The sequence below is a fragment of the Corythoichthys intestinalis genome, chromosome 3 (assembly GCF_030265065.1).
Source record: "Corythoichthys intestinalis isolate RoL2023-P3 chromosome 3, ASM3026506v1, whole genome shotgun sequence".
Classification (NCBI taxonomy): domain Eukaryota; kingdom Metazoa; phylum Chordata; class Actinopteri; order Syngnathiformes; family Syngnathidae; genus Corythoichthys; species Corythoichthys intestinalis.
The window spans coordinates 60,226,505-60,249,080 of record NC_080397.1 but is presented as its reverse complement, the minus strand read 5'-3'; the positions used below and the strand labels follow the sequence as shown (position 1 = coordinate 60,249,080).

Below are 22,576 nucleotides of genomic sequence, written 5' to 3'. Positions count from 1 at the left end.
ATACTGTATGTAACCAGGTAGTCTACATGGAAGGTAATCATAAAATCTTATCGTCATCAGTGCTTTACCTGACATCCTTGCCAACAGTCATAGACGCAATCACTTTCTTCACTGCCTCCTTCTTTTTCTCTTTTTTATCACTGTTCAGCTCAGCTTTGAGTTCAAAGATTTCACCTGAGTTAATAAATGACAATAAATTATTTTTTAAAAAAGAAAAAATCGTACGATCAAGGCAAGGTATCATATGGTTATTATTGCTGATCACATTTAATATATTGCCAGAGTGGTTAGCTTGTCCGCCTCAAAGTTCTAAGATCAAGGTTTCAATCCCGGGCTTCGGCCTTCCTGTGTGGAGTTTGCATGTTCGCCTGCGTGGGTTTTTTCTGGGTACTCCGATTTTCCCACACATCCCAAAAACAAGCATGGTTGGCTGATCAAACACTAAATTGTCATTAGGTATGAGTGTATGTGCACGAATGGCTGTCAGTCACAAGCTTCCAATTTTACATGGTGAAGGTATGAATAGGAGTGCGAACCTCTTGGTACCTCACGAGACGAGACGATTTGCAATACAAAGCTAACGATAACCATATGGCGATACAAAGATTATCGATACATTGGTCAAGAAATCAATCTAGAATATTCTACAAACAATTAATTAACAGAAAAACAAGCTTCTAGTGTGAATTGGAGTTAGTTTATCACTAGTAGGCGCCCAATCCATTTGAACTGGGAGGGATGGAAGCGAATGAACATTCATTCATTCGCTGCCAACCCTCCCACTTTAGACGGATTGAACGTCTATGGCTGTCAGTTGCAGTCGATGCCAGGCAATTAGGTAATTTTGGGCAATTTAAGGTCTCACTGGAACAGCACCAAACAAAAGTTCAGCATCATCACCTCCAATGGACTACGATGCAGATTCTTGACCCTCTGAATCTGACACCTTGTCCAATGCAGATTCTTGACTGTTTACCGAAATTTCCAGGTTCGCGGTGAATCAGTAACAGGCACACTTTTGCAAAATAGACAATGTTTATTGATTAGAAAATGCAGAATAAATGAGATTTATTGATTATAATCCCACAAGCGCAAGCAACAAGTATCAAAAACAAGCAAAAACAATGGTAACGTGACGCTAGATTTGAGTTTGTCAATCCCAGAATCCCTACGTTATCGTTACAGCACAACCAGGTGTTCCTTTAGCAATGAAAATCGCTTACCGTGACAAATGAGCGGGAGCCAACGCTCCAGGTAAGGCGGCGAAGGAACAAAGCCAGGCGATCCGTACGTGACCCGCTGGCGGACTTGACGGGTCGCCCGGAAATGTCCTGTTTTTGTAGGGACGCGCCACACGGGGGCGGAGACAGCCAACCTCCGCTCCCAGGCGGCGCGGCCCCGTCCAATGACAAAGCTACTTTTGGTTCAGCCCCTTGAAAAAGGGGCTTTTCCTTGCGTGGTTCCCAGGTTGTGCTGTCCGGTAGCAGATGTTGTGTTCCCACGTTAAATATTATGAGTGCAAAACAAGTTATCTCGTGAGATTCCCTACTCAGGCACGTCTCCTAACTATGGGAACAAGGTGAAAAACAATAGAAGTTGTTACAATCTATGTCACAGAAGCAATCATACATCACAAAGGCATAATGTAATATTTTCCCCTATCATTCCGCCCTTTGACCCGGATTGAATTTATCATAAGGCATAATGTGCTTATTCCCTTCGGGTCACATTATATTTTCTCCATCATTGACTCTAGACAAGGTGATGACACTGGAACTTTTGTTTGGTGCTGTTCCAGTGAGATTTACAAAGATAAATGCCTGAAGAAGACATCAAAGTTCCCTCAGTCCTTGATGGTATGGGGCTGCATGTCAGGCAAAGGCACTGGGGAGATGGCTGTGGTTAAATCTTCAATAAATGCACAAGTTTACATTGAAATTTTAGACAGCTTTCTTATCCCTTCAATTGAAAATATGTCACAGAGCTAAAACTGTTGAAGCATTCCTTGGAGAAAGACACATCCAGTCTATGTCATGGCCTGCAAATAGCCCAGATCCTGACCCTATTGATAACCTGTGGTGGAAATTGAAAAAAATGGTCCACAGCAAGGCTCCGACCTGCATGGATGATCTGGCAACTGCAATCAAAGAGAGATGGCACCAAATTGATGAAGAATACTCATCACGTCCATGCCTCAGAGACTGCAATCTGTCATAAAAGCCAGAGGTGGGGCTACTAAATACTAGATATGTGTTTTGATTGTTATTTCTTTTCTTTGTTTCTCATGATTCCATTTTTTTCCCCCTCAGAATGGAGTGATTCTATATATATTTCCCTGCGCTTGCTCTATAAAATTAATATTTACTGACCACCACAATGTTTTTTATTCATTTCGTTTCTGAATGCTAACGAGTTGCACTTTTGAACTAATTCATTATTTTTTTAAGCTTTTTATCCGAGTTTGTTCTACATGATAAAACATTTTTATAACGATATCTCGATTCTTGGCAGGAGCATATCGATAACCTTTTGGGATACAAAGTATCATGATATATCACCATTTCGATATTTGGTCACACCCCGAAACACAATTTCATGAAACATAAAACATTTTTTTTTTTTTTACTTTTCAGCGTCTACCAGTATTTCTGAATGTTCACACCTTTTTTGGTGGTGGTGAAGTACTTTGAGTCTGTCATCTTGGACCCAAATTGTCGGTTCTCCTGGGAAAAAAAAAAAAAAAACACAAATTACAAGATCAACCTTTTTCTTCCAGTGAGGAAACACAACAAAAGCAACAGGAAAACCTCAAAGTGCAAGTGTGGGGAAAGTATGGGTCCTCCTGCCTTTTGGCAGTAAGCGAGCCAACAAAATGAGAATACAATGGATTTTGCTGAGGAACAGAAACATTTCCCTGGTCAACAGCTCTTCAAACATACTGTAATGATGACTGTCAAGAACGAGTCCTTCCATGCGAGACCTTCCACATGAATTATGGTAACAATCCTATCTATTTTTTTTTTGTGTGTTGAAAACTAATAGGTCAAAAATTGGCACTTACGTAATACACTGGTATGAAAAATCTGAAACTTTTGGAATTTCTGACATTTCTGCATGAAATCTCCATCAAATGGGATCTTTGTCAAAATCACACAGATGAAAAAACTGCCTGCTTTAACTAAAACCACCCATACCTTTATAGGTTTTCATATTTTAATGAGGATAGCATGCAAACAATGACAGAAGGGGGAGGGGAAAAAAGTAAGTGAACCCTCTGCCTAAGGCAGTGTTTCTCAACTATTTTCTGTTACGGCCCCCCCCTCCAGGAAGACGTAAATGTTTCGCGCCCCCCCAACTTTCTGCCGCCACTGTAAATTGTATCATTTGCCCACAAATTACTATTATAAGTACACCTCTGCATAGCATTGTGCCCTTTTTAATATTATAAAAAAACTATATAGCTCAACTTACAATAAAGTATAGAAAAGACAGTCACATCCAATCTGTAAAAATATACTCACTGTACATTTTTTGACCATTTTATACTTTTAAAAAAAATTTGATAAAATCAATCAATAAATAATGATAATAAATTCAAATAACCATTGACCGAAAAAAAAAAATAATAATCAAACAAAAACAACAGCCTCATTGGACTGTGTGACAATTTTTATTTTTGCTATTTTGCACTGAGCAACTTGGTATGCCACCTTATATGATGCTAACAGTGCTCGCTTGTCTACTGATGTAACACTGCAAAACAAAGCAGGATGATTGTTGGCAATATTCGGCACGTCTTGTCTGAAAAAATATCAAGTGGCTTATCAATGTGAGTGGGGTCAAATGTTTATAAGTGACATCTTATTTGATGTGGCTTCCAGACCGTTCTTTTCTTATCTCTCAATGTATTAAAAGTCAAAGCCAAAAGCCAAACACTACATACGCTTAGTCATATTTCCTCGTCTTAGCTCTTCATTTGTCCAGTGCTCTTTGCTGTGTGCTCTTGTTTTGTTCAAAAATACTGCGCACACTCTGAAAATGATACATTATTCTAGAATGGCAAAAAAATATGTTCTATGTTCTCCGAGGTCACATGCGCCACCCCTGGCATTGCGCTGCGTCCCTCAAGGGGGGCCCGCCCCATTATTTGAGAAATACTGGCCTAAGGAGACTTAAAGAGCAATTGAGACCATTTAAAAAAAAAAAAAAATTAAGTTAGGTGTGTTAGGGCTGTTTTGCTACCTCAGGGTCTGAACAACTTGCAATCATGAATGGACGAATGAATTCAAAAGTTTATCAGGATGTTTTTACAGGAAAACCTGAGCCCGTCTGTTAGACAGTTGAAGCTATAAAGAGGATGGATGCTGCAACAAGATAATGACACATAACACAGAAGTAAATCAACTTCAGAATTGTTTAAAAAGAACAAAATACAGGCTCTGGAGTGGCCAAGTTAAAGTCCAGACTTGAGCCCCATTGAGATGCTGTGGCATGACCTAAAGACAATTGATTCATGCCAGACACCCCAGGAATCTGACAACTACAGCAGTTTTGTAGAGAAGAATGGGCCAAGATTAGTCCTGATCGATGCCAGACTGATCTGCAGCTACAGCAAGTGTCTGGTTGAAGTTATTGCTGTCAAAGGGTGGGCCACAAAATATTAAATGTGATCGTTCAATTACTTATTTTCCCCCTTCTGTCATTGTTTGCATACTATCCTCATTAAAATATGAACACTTATAAATGTTTGGGTGGTTTTAGTTAAAGCAGACACCGTTTTTTCATCTGTGTGATTTCGACAAAGATCAGATCACATTTGATGGTGATTTTATGCAGAAATGTGAGAAATCCCAAAAGGTTCAGATACTTTTTCATACAATTGTAAGACCACCTAACACCTTTCTTGCTACCGGGTCACGTTGAATAAGGCACTTTTGGAACAGAAAAGTAAACTGTTGACAGGGGAGGCGTTTTAACAAATTAGCGATTTTTCTTAACAAAAACAGCGAAATTTTCTAAAATTCAATTCGAGCTTGAAAATTAAAATGATTGTCCTACGATTTCCTCAAATAGGTAAGACATGCTTGCATTGTAGCCATATTATTGTTTGTTGTTGCCGTTAAGCAGCCACCGTGCTGCATTTAACACACGGGCGCTTTTATTTCTAGTACAAAAACTCCAACAAACTTTCACATGTCGAAAGTAGACAAAAGGGAAATTATGGAATAACGGGAGCAATTTTAACAAATTTAACGGTTGATTCACAACATTAAATTAATTGAATGTAGTTTAAAGCTGCTGATACAGAATGGGGACTGGAGTTTTTTATTTAATGTTATTTTTGTATATTTGTTTACTGCTATATGTTAACTTGATACTGAAATAGTAGTGTGGTTTAGCCTGAGAGTATTTTTGAACAATTTTGAAACTAATGTACAAAACATAAATAAAATAAAAAAAAGAGAGAAAAAAAAAGGAGGGGGGTGCATCAATAATCGTTTTATAATCGAATCGGAGCCTCTGAATCGTAATCGTAATCGAATCGTTAGGTGCCCAAGGATTCCCAGCTCTAATGTTTACGATGTTTTTTTGAAAAAAGATGCAAAACACAACTGAAATATATCAATTTCACACGTTTGTCTACGGAATGTTAAGCTGTGCGTGCCCCTTTCGCAAAATGGCGACCCGTTGCTAAGCGAGGTGACGTCATCGTGACATGACGCAGACTTCCTCCCATGGGTAAGTGCGTGAATGGTTGTCTCGTTGTACCCTTCGATTGGCTGGTAACCAATTCAGAATGCACACCGCCTACTGCACATAGTTTATCTTGGATGGGCTCCAGCACCCTCGCGACCCTCAATGAATGATTGAACAGGACAAGTTGACGTTCTTAGTTTCGCTCGTCAGGAGATGCTGCTGGCCTCAAGTTGTTGATCAGATAAGAAACTGGCAAGCTAACTAGCTACCCAAACAGTGACAAATTACAGCTAATACGTCAAAATGACTCTAGAGTGCCAATTTGCCTTTTAGACATTTGCAAACTACCCTCCATAACATCCACGCGACCTTGCTCAATTCGCCATAAACGCCACTAAAATGTTCACTCGTAACTAGCTAACGCGATAGCTTAGCAGGCTAGACGACTGAGAATCCAGACTTGGAAAAGGGACCACCTTTAAACGACAAGTGTTTTCAACATGTTCTCCCGTTTGCTCATTTAGTAACTACCTCCTACCAACTACTTACGCATAGTTGGTTGGCCCATTCCTGCATGTTTCCAGTCAAATGAATGAATGAAGGATCTGCTAAATGCTAACGTTAGCCGCAACGGCTGTCAGTGTCAGCTCGCCACTTCTTCAGCGAGCTCAGCTGAGACATGACCTTCTAAGAGCGGGTTTAAGGAAGCTTTTGCCGGGATAGTTAAGCTCTTAATCTTTCGGCCTATTTTAAAACTTACACAGCGAATTAGTGCGCACTTTGGATTTCAAAAGAACGCTGTAAACATAATGAATTCGGCGAGATCTTACCGTGACAGGCGTGGAACAGGCTGTGAGCTGGCTGGAAATGATAATGATGTTGTTTGCCTTCGTCTCCTCCCACTCTGTACACTTCCGTCTTTCCACAAAATTAATGAATTTAAATAAAAAACTTTGCAAACACGCAAGGAAAGACAAAAAGTAGTTTTCAATTTGCACTATTCAAAAATAGGTTAACATTAAGAAGTCACTTGTTATTACCAGTCTTGAGCGTTACAATCGTTTTGTTCTGCTTATATTTTTAAACAACAGGTAGATTAATAAATTGTTTTTAAAGGGTCTGGGTGCTATAATATTTTTTTTCTATTGGTGAGTTCAACTAGATTAGGCCGGAGGGAGGAGAGTGCAATTGACCTCTAGTGCGAGGGTCAGCAACCCGCGGCTCCATAGCCGCATGCGGCTCTTTAGCGCTGGCCTCGTGGCTCCCTGGAGCTTTTTCAAAAATGCAGCTGGGCCAAGAACGAAAAGTGGTATTTGTCAAGTGGCAAAATGGATTTTGTCATGTGGCAAAATTTATTTTGCCATGTGGCAAAATTGATTGTGCCGTGTGGCATTTTTTGCCATGTGGCAAAATCGATTTTGCCATGTGACAAAATTGATTTTGCCATGTGGCATTTTTTTGCCATGCGGCAAAATTGATTTTGCCATGTGGCATTTTTTTTGCCCTTTGGCAAAATTAATTTTGCCACATGGCAAAATTGATTGTGCCATGTGGCATTTTTTTGCCATGTGGCATTTTTTGCCATGTGACAAAATTGATTATGCCATGTGGCATTTTTTTTTTTTTTTTTTTTTTTTTGCAATGTGGCAAAATTGATTCTGCCATGTGGCATTATTTTGCCATGTGGCAAAATTGATTTTGCCATGTGGCATTTTTTTTGCCATGTGGCAAAATTGATTTTGCAATGTGGCATTTTTTTGCCATGTGGCAAAATTGATGTGGCATTTTTTTGCCATGTGGCAAAATTGATTTTGCCATGTGGCATTTTTTTTTTTTTGCCATGTGGCAAAATTGATTCTGCCATGTGGCAAAATTGATTCTGCCGTGTGGCATTTTTTTTGCCATTGGGCATTTTTTTGCCATGTGACAAAATTGATTTTGCCATGTGGCATTTTTTTTTTTTTTTGCCGCCATGTGGCAAAATTGATTTTTTCCATGTGTTTTTTTTTTTTTTTTTTTCAAAATGGATTTTGGTTTGTGGCATTTTTTTGGGTATGTGGCATTTTTGGGGGGTATATGACAATTTTGCTGGCCATGCACATCCATGCCATCGACGGCTATGCACGTTCAAATTTTCCATTCCTAGCTGTCAATGGCTTAGCCTTACTTGAGTGCCGGTTGAACATTAATGTGTATGTTCAGAAATCACAGCCACACATGTTTTTGTGCTATTTAAAATGAAAGGGAAATTTGGACGTGCATAGCCGTCAATGGTATGGTTGTGCAAAGCCAGCAAAAGTGTCATATACCAAAAAAAATGCCACATGGCAAAATCCATTTTTCCACATGGCAAAAAAAAAATGCCACATGGAACAATCCATTATGGCACATGGCAAATACCACTTTTGGTTCTCGATGTCTCTCCAAAAAATGTTTGAATGTGGAAAAAGATGGGGGAGGGAAATATATATTTTTTTGTTTAATGTGGTTTCTGTAGGGGTTCAAACATGACACAAACATTCTTCTAATTCATTAATATTGTAATCAAGTTAAACTTCAATATTGTAATTAAGTTAAACTTCAGGCGGCATTGTACAACAGACTAGTCACGTGGTGCGTCATTCTCTATTGGATGCACTGCAGGGAAAATAAACATTTAATCATGATGGCTCATTATGTATTTGTAGCCAACTTAGTCATTTCGATAGTAGGCTAATACAGCCAGTAGGAGTGCAGTGCTGAAGGTGCTGTAGCACCCCTTGGTGTTGGGAAGAAAAAAGTGTTTTGGTAGATTTTTTTTTGGTTTTTCTTTTTCGAAAAATATAAATGAATAAAACATTGAAACTAGAGTTTACCTTCAGATACTCGATTTGTCCGGTGGTGACCATGTTATTAACAAAAAAAGCTTTTTCAACACATATATTTAATCCTCAAAGTTAAATATGCTATTGTTTCAATATATTTTATTTATTTTTAACACACACACACAAAAAGAATCTACCAAAATACTTTTTTCTCCCCAACACCAGGGGGTGCTGCAGCACCCTCAGTGCCCCACTTCCCGCGCCCCTGATTAACAATGTGCATTTAAAAATGCTACCCACACTAGCGTTGCGATCGACATAATGGGCACCCCTGGTTTATAACAATGTATTAACTAGTGACTAGTGCATACAATGCCAATAACCCACTTAGAGTGTTTGTTGCCCAAAAGCTCAATCTTGTTCCCAGGCTTCAACTGGGACCGTGTGCTTTGGTCAGATGAGACCAGGTGGGTCTCGCGTACTCGAAGTGGGTCTGGCGTGCCACGAAAGATGCGCATGCTGAAAAGCACCTCATACCCACTGTGAAGTATTGGGGTGGGTCAGTGATGCTGTGGGGCTGTTTCGCTTCCAAAGGCCCTGGGAACATTGTTAGGGTGCATGGCATCATGAATGCTCTGAAATACCAGGGCATTTTAAATCAAAATCTGTTGCGCTCTGCCCGAAAGCTGAAGATGGGTCATCACTGGGTCTTTCAGCAAGACAATGACCCTAAACATATGGCCAAATCTACACAGAAATGGTTCACCAGACACAAAATCAAGCACCTCCCATGGCCATCTCAGTCCCCAGGCCTTGTTTTGTTGGCAAAAGGGGGTTGTACAAAGTATTATCACCAGGGGTGCTAGTAATTGAGACACACATTATTTGATGTCAAATAATGATTTCTTTATGTGGGATTTTTTCCCCACTAAATAAATGCACTTGTATTTTTCTCTTTTTTTCCATTAAGGTCCCATATTATTTGAATAAATATATATATATATATATATTAGAAGCTAAAAAACACATCTTAACCAGCGGTATATAGACCCTACTCACATGACGTCACAACCACGCCTCCGCGCAATATTGTCCGTCAACTCGTCGTGTTGACTCATTACCGCTACGTAAATTCCTCCTATTATAGCGTGTTTGTCTGCTCGTTAACATTAGTAATCAAAATGGTGAAGGCGTGTGTGGCGGTCGGTTGCAATAACAGAGAAGATAGACGGAGAGACTTGAAGTTCTCCCGGATTCCGCGAGACCCGGAGAGGAGAGCGAGATGGACTGCTGCAATTCGACGAGAAAACTGGGCTCCAAACAATTACCACAGATTATGTAGTAGTCATTTTATATCTGGTAAGATGCATTTAATATATATTTAGAGAGTTTGGGGCTGACAACCACAATTAAGATCATTGCGAGGCTAATCGCCGACAACATAGTTTCAAATTCAAGATGCTTATTTCTTCCACCATCATTACATTTTGAATAATATTTAGCTGGTACCAAGTGAAAGAAGCTGGCCTCGTCTACGGATCATTAGTGTGTCCAAACCTTTTGCAAAGGGGGCCAGATTTGGTGTGGTAAAAATGCGGGGGGCTACCTTGGCTGATTTACATAGAACAATATATTTAAACAAATTTTAGCAAGCCCTTCTGTTTGTCACATTTGCTTTATTATTTTTTTTTATTCATAATTTCAACAGTCTCGTCTTTGTGGCGTTCTCTTTCGACACTCGGGCTCTCGCGAAATACTGCTGCTGTGAAATTAAACTAGCTTCATGTTGCTATAATTTCTCACTGCGTATCTTCCCTGTAATGTTGTCGTACATGTCAGCGTGTCTTGTTCGGTAATATCATTATCGCGTCACATCGAACTCTTTGAAAACAGCGACTGTCTCTTTGCAAATGAGGCAGAGACAGTTGTTGCGTGTTTTATTGAAGAAATAGTCCAATATCCACCTATCCTTGAAGCGTCGGCCATCGCAGTCAACTTTTTTTTTTATTAATTGTCGCCATTTTAGAAAATTGGAAGGGTCACACGGGGTAATGTTGCTTAGAGTGCTGCTCTTAAAGTTTTTCAAAGTTTCGTGAGAATAGGCTGATTTTGTGTGGACAAGATAGTTGTAGATATCAGGGTAGCAGATGTCAGGCAGAGAGGGCGAAGACAGCAGGTCGAAAAATATCGATTTAGGCATCAAATATGGATCTGGCGAATGGATAGACTGAAGCTTTTCCACATAACGCCTTTTATGCAACACATCCAATGAGTTTACAGCATCTCAAAGCACCGGGGCTTCCATGAATTGCACTATAAATTGCACGACAAATTGAAACCATTGAGAATACGGATAAGCAAAGACAGACAATATGGCGGCCGGATACAGCGACACGTCATTCTGTGACGTTGGTGAGTAGGGTCTATAGGAAAGTCAATTTCATGCAATGACACTTTTCGGCCACCAGGAGGGCCTGCCCCCCTTAAAATCCGCTTATGTCTTCAACTGATATACCGAATTCAGTTGCCTCAATGAGTTGTTCTTCATCCTGCAAAATCAATAAGCATGATCAATATACAGTATATAATCATGCTCTTTTTAAAGGAAAGTAAAGAAGATATACCGCACAAGAATAATCCAATCTGTTCAATATTAAACTTCAGAAGGAAAGTATTTATTACAAGAACAACAGCATTTTCAGCTTTGAAAAACAGTAAAATATTGCAGATTTTTGTACATCATCATAAGAGACATTCTGAACATTCAAACTTTGCTGGTTGGGGCAGACAAAAGAGGATTGAGTTTTTTTTACTTATTCAATCGTAGTCTATGAGATTGATAACCCAGACTAATTACAGTATTTGTAAATAAAGTCACAGTTTTCTAGTTGGCAGGATTTAAAAAAAATAAATAAATACCAAATAAAAGTATTCCTGATAAAGCCAAGGTGAAGTTAAAACTTTTAGAATGTTAAAACACAGATTAGCAAATCTTGCCCAAACCAAATGGATTGAAACATTGAAGAATTCAAACACAGTAAATGTCTCTTTAAGTTGATTTGAGGAATCAAAATCAATCCGAGCAAAAATGTATGTTTTTACACATCGGACTCTTGTTTGTCTTTCCTTCAAGACATATTTAATTTACAGTACCTCGACCAAGGACCAATGAGACATTGCTTCATAAATAAATAAATAAGTCCATCATTAACCCCGCTCTCATCCCACTCACGTAATATGTACACAAACATATGCACAGTCCTTTTAAGCCCAGTCAATGTGTCAATTCCCTGCAATGCCTCATAAAAAAACAAACAAACAAAAAAACATTTTGAGACATGTTATAAAAAATGGGAATAAGCATTCATTTGAATCATTTCATAACTTTGACTGCAGGGCACTGACACCACAATTCCCTCTGCTTTACTTAATAAAATTAAGTAAATTAAAAAGGAACCGCCCAGTTAAACACTTATCACTTGCGGGAGTGTAGTATTTCCAGAATATAAGAAAACCTTAATATCCAGTTACAGTAGCATATCTATTATTCAAGCTGAGAACTCAAGTCATTAATTGCTGAAAGATGCTTAGCATCACGTAGCATAACGACATATTATCATGTGCACTGTACGCCTCTACGATGAAAGCTGATATGGTAGATATGCTTAAATAGGTTTTCTTTTGCCTTCTTGGTTTTCTCAGGTTTCAAAATGACTGAACTCATGGATTATGATTAGCTAAATTAGTCAATATCCTATGTAAATTTTAACATTCTAATAAAATTCCTTCAATTGATATAAGCATTTATGATGGCAGAGAAGTGTGACTTTTAACAAAAACATTCAAATCCTAATCTGTGACAAATATTTTAAGGCAAAGGGAACTGTCAAGGCATTTCACCTCCCAATGTTGCATAGCTAAGGCAGCCCAGGACTTAGTACAGCCAAAATGTACATTATATCCATTGCTTTCGTATTTACAAAGCACACACATCCCTCAGAGGGCACATAAACATGTATTTACACATTCATTCTCGACTATGCGACTGACACCTGTACACGTGTGGATTCTTAAGTAGTTTAGTCGGGAGGCGAAAACTCCACATTTTTGTCAGTGAAAATTGACAACAAAGCAAAATAACCTTCATTGGCCTGTACACAATTAGCAAGAAATGTTAATTAAATTATTGTACTGCATAAAAGAAAATCCAAACTTTTCATATCATTGTAAATACGTAGCTATTTAGTCAAAGATGACTTAAAAAAGAGTTATTGTCATGCCTTGAGTTCAGTTCTGTTAGGTTTGTGCCCTAGACTAGTGTGTCTGGTCATTGTGATTACCCATTAATTTCACCTGTTGTGGCCTGCTCCTTGTGTGTTGACCAATCCGCTTCCTCTTGAATCACCCACCTGTTCCACATTACCTCGTTACCACATGTTTGTATTTTAGTACCCCAGGTACTGTCTGTTCTATGGAACCCCAAAAGAGTAAAAAAAAATATATATTAAAAACAATTTTTGAAATAAATACCGGTTGATAAATAACAGAGAAATTGTGAAATATTGCTTAAAGCTTGGTAACTTTTTAGTTTTGGTCTGTTTTAGCGACGCCGGTGGACAAAAACGGTAGTGTTTGCCTTAACCTGTTGGTGTTATTTGTCCATATTCTGGCTTTTTCTTTTTTAGTTTTTTTCTGTGTTTCATCAAAAAAAAAAGCATTGGCAAAATTACACTAGGGAGCCAATATTTTCCCAGGATAGTAAAAACATGTAAAGATCAAAATGGTACCATGCTGCAGTTTCTAACTTATTGCAAACAGGTTGGGTAGATTCACACTAAATTCTTGTAATAATGCCACGTTCTGGCTCACTGACTCCCATTACAAATCATCATTTTTGATATGTTGTAAACCTGATGAGTTATAATGCATTTTCCGTGATCACTGATGCAATCGCTTCTTTGGAGAGTCAAAAACATAGAAATAGAGGAATTTTTGTGTTGAGAGTCTTAACACCCAAAAGTCACTAGGGGGCGCCAAAGGCCAAAAAATGAATTTGCTTGCAAAGAAATTCTGTTGTTATGACTTATGGACTTATTCTGCCTCTAACTATGTCATATGAAATATTCAAATTCGACTTTTATTTTATATATATATGTGTGTGTGTGTGTGTGTGTATATATATATATATATATATACATATACATACAGTACTGTGCAAAAGTTTTAGGCAGGTGTGAAAAAATGATGTAAACTAAGAATGCTTTCAAAAATATAAACAATGATTGTTTATTTTTATCAATTTACAAAATGCTTCTGTTCTGTTCATTCACCGCATTTTGTTAATTGATGAAAATAAACTATTAACACTTCGATTTTTTGATAGCATTCTTAGTTTACAGCATTTTTTCACACCTGCCTAAAACTTTTGCACAGTGCTGTATGTATATATATATATATATATATATATATATATATATATATATATATACAGCATAGTTAGTTTTGCTATTAGAATAATACTGCTATTAATGTCCATAGGGGGCAATAAAATAAAAAATAAATAAAAACTATATATGTGTAGAGAGGTCTGATGCCAATGAACATTTTTGAGTGGTTGAAAGTGAAAAAATATTCATAAATGACTTAGTTATCACACTCAGCCATACTTTGGACAAAATCACAAGAATTTAGTCAAAATAAAATAACACTTTTAAGGAAGGCTGTGTTGACCATAAGAACCAGCGCTGCGTTATAACTTGGTAACTTTTCAGTTTTGGTCTGTTTTAGTGACCCCAGTGGACAAAAACGGAAGTGTTTTGCCTTACGGAAGACAGTGTTTCCCATGAAGACCAGCACGGCATTTCCCATGAGGACCAGCGCACACCTACACAGTGTCGTAAAATCATCAATCTATCAAAAATCTCCCGGTCGCCTGCAGATGGATTAAACAACATTTCTGTTCCCAGAGGTTGTGTAAAGGATGGATAGTAATAAGGTAAAGAATCCAGTTGTGGCATAAAAATACCATATGACCGTTAGCAACCGTGTGGCTTAAGCCTGAGTTATGCTTCTGCGTTGCGGTGACGGTGTAAAGACGACGGCGTCAATGAGCATTCGATAGTTCTGCCGCAAGGGAACACGTTGCTTTGTAATTCACCGCCAAGCCACTAGAGGTGTGTGGCGTTGTGTTTGTACGGTTTTGGGGGACTCTTGTTGACTTCCTCTAGTTTTCATCCGGTTACACAACAATGCCAACGGAGATGGAACGCTTGAATGTTGATATTTAGCTCATCAACACTGAACAACAAATGTTGATCATACAAATGTTGAGGGGCCGGCGACGCAGAAGACTGTTGCGGAGGTGGTCTGTCGGACTGTTGATGCCGCACACAGATTGTTAGTCACATTACAAATTCTACAGTCTGACCGGACCAGTCCAGTCCATTTGCGTCACCTCTCCACGCGTTGACGTGACGCGAAGTCAGAAAATTGTGGAGAAGGACATCAGGCTACGGCGAAGGGTCGTAAATCGGGTCTGCCTTGGCAGCGTAGGTCTGCTGCAGAAGCATAATGTGCCGGTGGAAGCAATACAGACCCTCTCAAGATATAAAAGAGGTGTCATTCAGCTAGTTGTCAGTCAACAACCTAGTGTTGGTTTAAATTGTAGAAAAAATGTAATATTATGAAAGTGATTTTATAAGATAAAAGGCGTTTTTCACAGCCATTTTTTAATAATGTCTTTTTCCACAATGGCCTTTTTATTTCATAATGTCGTTTTCCAGCACAATGAAGCATGTGCTGTCAATCAAATACATAGATTGGGGTCAGTTAAGTGATTGGCTGAATGGATCGTGGAGCCTGGCTAGCTGCGCTAGCATTTGGTAGCGTCAATGAACTGTTAAACTTCCAGAAAGCATCTAATCAAACACACACTGCTGCTGAGATTCTCGCTCAGGCTGAGGTAAAGCCGTTCATCACTATCCAACCGGTTCGCAAATTCTCAGAGAAACTCTGAAAGTGAAGCTATCAAATGCTAGTCAGCTAGCCAGACTCCACGAGCCTTTTATCTTGTAAAATCTCATAATATTACCTTATTTTACAATTTAAGGGCCATATTACACAATTTGTCTGTTATTAATTAAGGATATTTATTTCAAAATGTCATTTTCATTCATTTAAGGCAAGACTACGTAACTTTTCAACTTTTATAAAATATTTTCATAACATCTGTGATATGTCAACTGACAAATAGTTCAATGACGGCTCTTTATATCTTGAAGGGGTCTGTATTGCTTTCACCTGCACTAATACTTTTGAGGGTGGCAGGAACCCTGCCCCACACACACACACACACACACACACACACACACACACACACACACACACACACACTAACAAAAACTACAAATGTGTTAACTGCTTTATGGCATACGTCACTTCCCCCTTTCCCCATTCATTACAAATACCGACGTCTGTGCGAACGCTTTCGCGTGAATTCTGCAAAGATGGCAGAGCAACAAAAGAGACAAAAAGTTTTGTCTCAGGAGGAAAAAAAGGGGAGCCAACCAGGATATACAGACTAAACATTGGCCCGGCTTTCACACGCTGGCGTGATACCCCCCCACACCCCCCAACTTAACTCGTCAGAATTCGGGTGGAGCGGGGGGTTAGCCACACTAAGCCACATTGTTGCTAACTGTCATCGTTTAGCCACAACTGGATTCATTACCTTATTACAATTACTACTATTACTATTTCCCATGAGAAACGCAGCGCTGGTCCTCATGGGAAACGCTCGACTGCATTGCCCACCGGCATTGCTAAAATTGACCAAATCTGAAAAGTTACAACGTGTTGCTTTAATTTGGACCCTTTTGAGGTTCTATACTGTTTTTGTTGCATCATTGTTTATGCAAAGTGTCGATATCCATGTCCATTCCTGCGTCAAAGCTCTAGTGTTCATGTTCCTGAGTAAGTTTTGATTCCTGGTCTTTTGTTAGATCCCCACTGCTTTTGTTTGTACTTTGTTTTTTGTTTACTGACATCAAATCATTTTTAGTTCACCGCCACCCTTCCTAGCCTTTTGTTTTTTGCTGCGTTTCGGTCCTCCACTCCACCCCCACGTGACAGAAACAGGGAATGAAACATATGGCAGAAAATCCAAATCGGGGTCCGAGTCTGAATACAGTATAGGAGATCATATCAAATATGATCCTCCAAGTCTGAAAAAATGTGATGTAGTACAGGTGTGTTCAGGTTGACCTAACGGCCTTCAACCTGCCCGCTGATGATGAGTTTTTCCCGCTGGGTCCACGAGGGGTTGCATCATTTTGTCACGTTTTGGAGGCGGGCGGACCCAATCGCAGGGAAATCAACAAGGGAGGCAAGGCAGGGTATCGGAGAACTAAAAAATGCTTTAATAATAGGTAACCAAAATACCAGGGGATCAAACAAAAGATACCAAAACTTACTGGTAAACTCAGGAACTTGAACACAAGGGCACTGACTCAGGAATGGACAATGACGAAGAACAGACAGCATATGGGGAACCTAAATACAAACATGGGGTCACCAGGTAATCTGGAACAGGTAGGTGATTCAAGAGGCAGGGGATTAGTCAACACACAAGGAGCAGGCCACAACAGGTGAAATCAATAGGTAATCACAATGACCAGACACACTAGGGCACAAATTTAACAGAACTGAACTCAAGGCATGACCAGTTGTAGCAGTTATGGTACTTGCAAGGCCATAGCAAACCACCAGAGGGCGCCAATCAAACTGACAAAGGTGTTGCGTATGTTTGTAAAAATTGCAGCTTTATCTCCGGCACTTATCCATACCCTTCAATGGGGCACATATGCTCTCTCTAACGCTGTAAGAGTCAAAACAAGAAAACATTATTGGCAAAACGTTCCCCAAACACACCTTAAAATCACTGACAGTAAAATCCATGTCAAAAACCATTCCTTTGGTAATAAATGATTTGGCTAGAGTGCAAAATAAAAGCAACGTGACATGCAATAAAACAGTCCATAGCTTAGTCCAAAGTATTTTTTACACAGTAGTCAAGAGTAAGGACAACATGCCCTGGTTGTCTCTATAGTTCTGTGCTACATGCAAGCCTCAGTGTCTAAGCTCCCTGCTTTTCCAGGAAAGGTGTGATCCTTGTTGCAAGCGGGAGGACGGGAACTACGAGGGGAGAGTGGCGGCGTGTGGCAGGGTGAAAGTGTCTCGTGACCCTGCGCGTCTCTGAAGCTGACCAGTGTAGGAATGCGTGAGGGGTTGTTTGCTGGACCGTTGTCAGCACGCGGTTTCATTCTGGCTGCAAGTTTGTGTTTAGAAACTAGGACACTCTCCGTCTTCTTTTGTTCTTTGTTACCGTGTAGTGCATTTCCGCCTGCGTCGCCGTTAGCCAAGGGAGACGTCAGCGGGGGAGATTCAGAGTGGGATTCACTTAGGCTGAAGCACATTGAAGAGTTTTCACTGGAGGAGTCTTGATAGGAGCAATCCTCGGACAAGGGTAAAGGACAGGCCTCTGGGGGTGGGAGGTCAGCACTGCCGTTACTATTCTGTACATCATATGGTAGGTTTGGCAGATGAGTCTCTAGTGGGACATCTCCTGAATTGTTGTCCCATCTATCATCTTGTTGTCCCCTATGGTCTCCATTCATATTCTTGCAGAGGTCAGTTTGGGGGGTAACCAGTTTGTTAGACTCTCCATGAAAAGGAGTATGTGTCTCGGTGTTGCTAGAGATAGCTGGGAGCTTCTTGAGATTCCCTCCATGTTCTCTCCAGTGTTCCGCGTCGCCTTGACCAAAGTTGTGTCCATAAAGTAAATTCAAGGGATCTTCCAAGGGAAAGTGGCAAGGGTTACCCCTTTTGGACTCCCTAAGTTCTGGCAGGGCTCGTATCTTTGCCCCCACGTTCAAAGAGGAAGAGGACGAGTTAGAGGAGGAATAAGCAGAATCTGTGATATTAGAATCAGGTCCTGAATGGGTTCTAGTAGCATGCTGGCCCATTACTCGCCCCGCCCTGCCTCTGGCCTGCTTTGTGTTGGCTAAATACTCAGCCTCAAAGCTGCGATATAGGTCCTGTTCTTTCTGAGGGTCCAGAGTTGGCAGCATCTGGAAGGCACAGCTTTGTCCTTCTTCTTCTGGATCCTGACGGCCATGACCAGACCAGGTTCTACATAGGCCTCGCCCATTAGGCCGAGAGCCATGAGACGATCGAGGAGTGTGGACAGCATGGTGGTGAGAATTCCGGGGAGATGAATGAGGAGACCGCCGTCCTCCTGAGGTAACTGGAGGTAGGAGTCTACCTTTTCCAGTGGAGGGTAAGCGAGGAGGTCTAGGAGTGTTAATAGTCTTCTTACTGGGACTGTTGTTGTTGTTGTTTTGAACTCCTTTAAGGGGTGAGTTGGAGCACGAGGATGACTGCCTTTTGGACAACACTCCACCTATCCGAGGTGATGGCGGGGGCACTTGCTTATTGCGAGGGTCTTCTTGTTTCTCTGCTGGTTGAGTATCCCTGTGGCTGGTACCGGGCCCTGATATGGCGTCACTGGATCGAGTGTGGTTAGGTACCTTACCCTGGCTGTGCGAACGAGGTGCGTGGAGCCTCCTGGGACCTTCGTTAAAAAGGGATCTGCCCCTTTCTGTCCGAGCGCTTCTTAATCCATCTGATCCTTGAGGTGGGTTAGGTTTCAGTGCTGGAGCTAGTGCCGAGCGTTCCCGAGATTGGCTGCGCGCACGGGGCAGTGAAGTACGGGACACATTCTGATTTCCAGGCCGTTCGATCACATGCTTGCCCTGCTTGCGATTGACGAGAAGGACAACTTCTTCACTCGAGCGGTGTGATGTTCCAGTAAGAGAGAGACGTCCTCCTCCTCCTTTGGAGGACGCCGTGGAAGAGTCACTGTCTCCAGAGAGACGTCTGGTTACCGGCAGTGTTGTATCTCGATTCCTGAAACAAAAAAGGGGCGGGTCATTTCATTTTGAAATAACACATACTACTTCTCCAAGTGTGTAGTAGAGATCGACCAATATGGGGTTTTCAGGACCGATACCGATTACTTGCAGTCCTCCGGGTTACGAACGAGTTCAGTTCCATTCTTACAGTAGCGACGGAATTCACCCTTTGAGTACCCGTGAATCAAAAATAACTATCCAAAAAGTCCAAAAGTATTGTATTTTGTTTAATAGAGGATACACTGCCCTCTGGTGGCAGCGTTAGGTCTGGCTGGACTGTCGCCTTGTATAACTGAGGACGTCTGACATGAATAAAGGATAGCTGTGCTCTGGTTTGGCTCACATAAGGCTGTAAGTTGTTTCAGCTAATATATGTTTGTGTATGCATTTGTAATTAAGTTTACAGCTACAGTTTGTGGAGTTACATGTGACAAATTTGCTATGAGAATTGTTAATACGTGTTAAAGGGTTAAGCGCATTGTATAAAACGGTAGCATTTTATAGCATTTAAGCTAGCGGATTTTTGCGATGCAAGTGAGCCAATTTTTCTTTTCTTATACTGAGATCCTCATTTATTTATTTATTTATTTTTACAGCGTTTCAGGCTAAGCTCAGCTATTTTCATTTATTTTTAAATGAAAGTACAATTCTGCAGTTTGAAGAAACATTCTGAAATTTTATTTTGTACAGGTAGTCCCCAGGTTACGGATGAGTTCCATTCCTACGGTGGCAACATAACCCGAATTTCTGCGTAAATCGGAACTAACCTTTTAAAAATTCAAAACAACTATCCAAAAAGTCCAAAAGTATTTGATTCAATTGTGGAGAATACACTTCCCTCTGGAGGCAGCGTTGGGTCAGGCTGGATTGTTGTTCAATAATGCTTCCATACAGAAGCACTCAGACGGCTCACATGGATAAAGGATTGCTGCGTTTTGGTTTGGCCTACATAAGTAAGTTGTTTCAGCTAATATATGTTTGCGTATGCATATGCAATTTAGTTTACAGCTACAGTTTGTGGTGTTACATGTGAGCGATTTGCTATGAGAAATTGTAAATATGTTAGCATTCGTAGCATTTAAGCTAGTAGACATTAGTTAGGCAAATTAGGCAAATTTAATCTACTAAATGTACATATTGACTACTTTTTTTTTCTTTTTTCTTTTTTTTATTTGTTGGTGTGTCCTGCCTTGTTTGTTGTTTGTCATTTCAAGACACTGGGTGCAAGTGTGTTTAGTTTTGAAAAACTGAATAAAAAGCGAGTGGGGAAAAAAATGCGTTCTGAAAAAGGTGTCAGACTTAACACATTAAAATTTTGTGTTTCACAGTACAATAATTCATAAAAGTCCATATCATAGCATGAATTGTGACAAGCTAACTGATGATATAGCGACTGTCTAACTGACCCAAGGCTCAGTGTTTCTCAGTACAGTGGGCTGTGACGGCCAGGGGGATTACCGTCAGGATGAGAACAAGTGGGAGGATTAGAACTAAACACACAGCACTGCTATTTCTCAATTAGGCACTGTTCCACTGCAATGCACCAGTGGGACTATCCACTCTGACTGTATAATGAGCTCTTATAGCTCACTTAGAGGAGGATACGAGCAGTGTTGTTAATAAAGGCGTTCGAGTCGGAGGCGGCCGTTTCGTGAGTCTCGCTCTCCTGGAAGTGGCGACAATTTGACAGTCCAAAAAGTCAAGAAAGTGAGAACGATCGCGCCTGTGTGACTTGGGGTACCTCACGGTTGTGTTTCGTGGTTTATATTTTAAAGTAAATTTCTCTTATTTCTGCATTAAATCCCCATCAAATGTGATCTGATCTTTGTGAAAATCACACATATGTAAAAACAGTGTCTATTACTAAAACCATCCAAACATTTATAGGTTTTCATATTTTAATGAGGATAACATGCAAACAATGACTGAAGGGAGAAAAATAGGTAAGTTAATCCTCTGCCTTAGGGGACTTATAGAGCAATTGAAACCAATTTTTACCAAACATTTTAAGTCAGGTGTGTGCCCAATCACTGATGAGTGGTTTAAAGCTGCTCTGCCCACTATAAAACACACACCTGGTAAGAATTGTCTTGATAAGATGCATTGTCTGATGTGCATCATGGCTCGGTCAAAAGAGCTGTCAGAAGACTGGCGATCAAGGATTGTTGATTTGTATAAAGCCAGGAAAGGATAAAAAAAAACATCTCTAAAAGTCTGGATGTTCATCAGTCGACAGTCAGAGAAGTTGTCTACAAATAGAGAGGGTTAGGCACTCTCCCAAAGAGTGGCCGTCCACCAAAGATGACGCCAAGAGTTGGGCGCAAAATACTCAGAGGTAATGGTTTTCTAATTGTATTTAACGTTACAAACATAATATGTTAAACTCATCCAGTCTTTATTTTAGGCTTAAGATAGGGTTATCAAATTCATCCCGAAAACGGTGGTAATTATTTTTTTTTTTAAGTGTATTGTCGCGCTCAATCTGTAATGGTGCCGGTTCACCTAGTAAATAGAGAGATTAAAGGCAGCGTAAAATGAGTAGAGTGTATTTTGGCAGCCTTTGAAGCCTTTTTTTAATTGGCTAAAGCCTTACCATCCCTCTCCCTATGATTAGAAATATAATGGTTAGCAATGTGGGGAAGCAAGGTAGCAGTTGATCTTTTTCTTAACATCTTATGTTATTTCCCAACGCAGAGAAGATATATGAATTGGTAGCACTACGCACAGTCATGGTTCCACTTCCCATCATGCATTTGGGTTGAACGGCTGCAGTATCATTTACTGAAAGCTCAACAAATACACTAGATGGCAATATTTAGTCACAATATACAAAGTCACAAGTCTTTCTATCTGTGGCTCCCTCTCACAGAAAGAATGTTAATAATGTAAATGCCATATTGAGGATTTATTGTCATAATAAACAAATACAGTACTTATGTACTGTATGTTGAATGTATATATTCGAGTTTTATTCGTTTTTTTCTTAATGCACTGCCACAATACTGTACTGTATATGATCAGGAAAAATTATCGGGAATAATTGGAATTGAATCGGGAGGCAAAAAAAGCAATCGGATCGGGAAATATCGGAATCGGCAGATACTC

At 40.1% G+C, this 22,576-nt stretch overlaps 2 protein-coding genes across 6 annotated transcripts in view; both read right to left on the bottom strand.

Annotated features, from left to right (window-relative positions):
- Positions 1-6,625, bottom strand: part of ap1b1 (adaptor related protein complex 1 subunit beta 1) — a 79,030-nt gene extending 72,405 nt beyond the window's left edge. For 2 of the 4 annotated variants that reach the window (XM_057831277.1, XM_057831280.1), the window contains exons 1-3: positions 6,247-6,400; positions 2,663-2,723; positions 69-174 (exon numbers count right to left, since the gene is read on the bottom strand). In XM_057831277.1, coding sequence (XP_057687260.1) covers positions 69-174; positions 2,663-2,723; positions 6,247-6,273 — 194 coding nt within the window. In that variant the 5' untranslated portion in view covers positions 6,274-6,400. Of the gene's footprint in view, positions 1-68; positions 175-2,662; positions 2,724-6,246; positions 6,401-6,527 lie in introns of those variants that run through there. The other 2 variants (XM_057831279.1, XM_057831281.1) reach the window with 2 other exon arrangements.
- A 7,370-nt stretch (positions 6,626-13,995) lies between these two features.
- The window catches only part of gas2l1 (growth arrest-specific 2 like 1), a 76,714-nt gene continuing 68,133 nt past the window's right edge, over positions 13,996-22,576 (bottom strand). For both annotated transcript variants that reach the window (XM_057831276.1, XM_057831275.1), the window contains exon 6: positions 13,996-19,466. In XM_057831276.1, the coding sequence (XP_057687259.1) occupies positions 17,615-19,466 (1,852 nt within the window). In that variant the 3' untranslated portion in view covers positions 13,996-17,614. The remainder of the gene's footprint in view (positions 19,467-22,576) is intronic.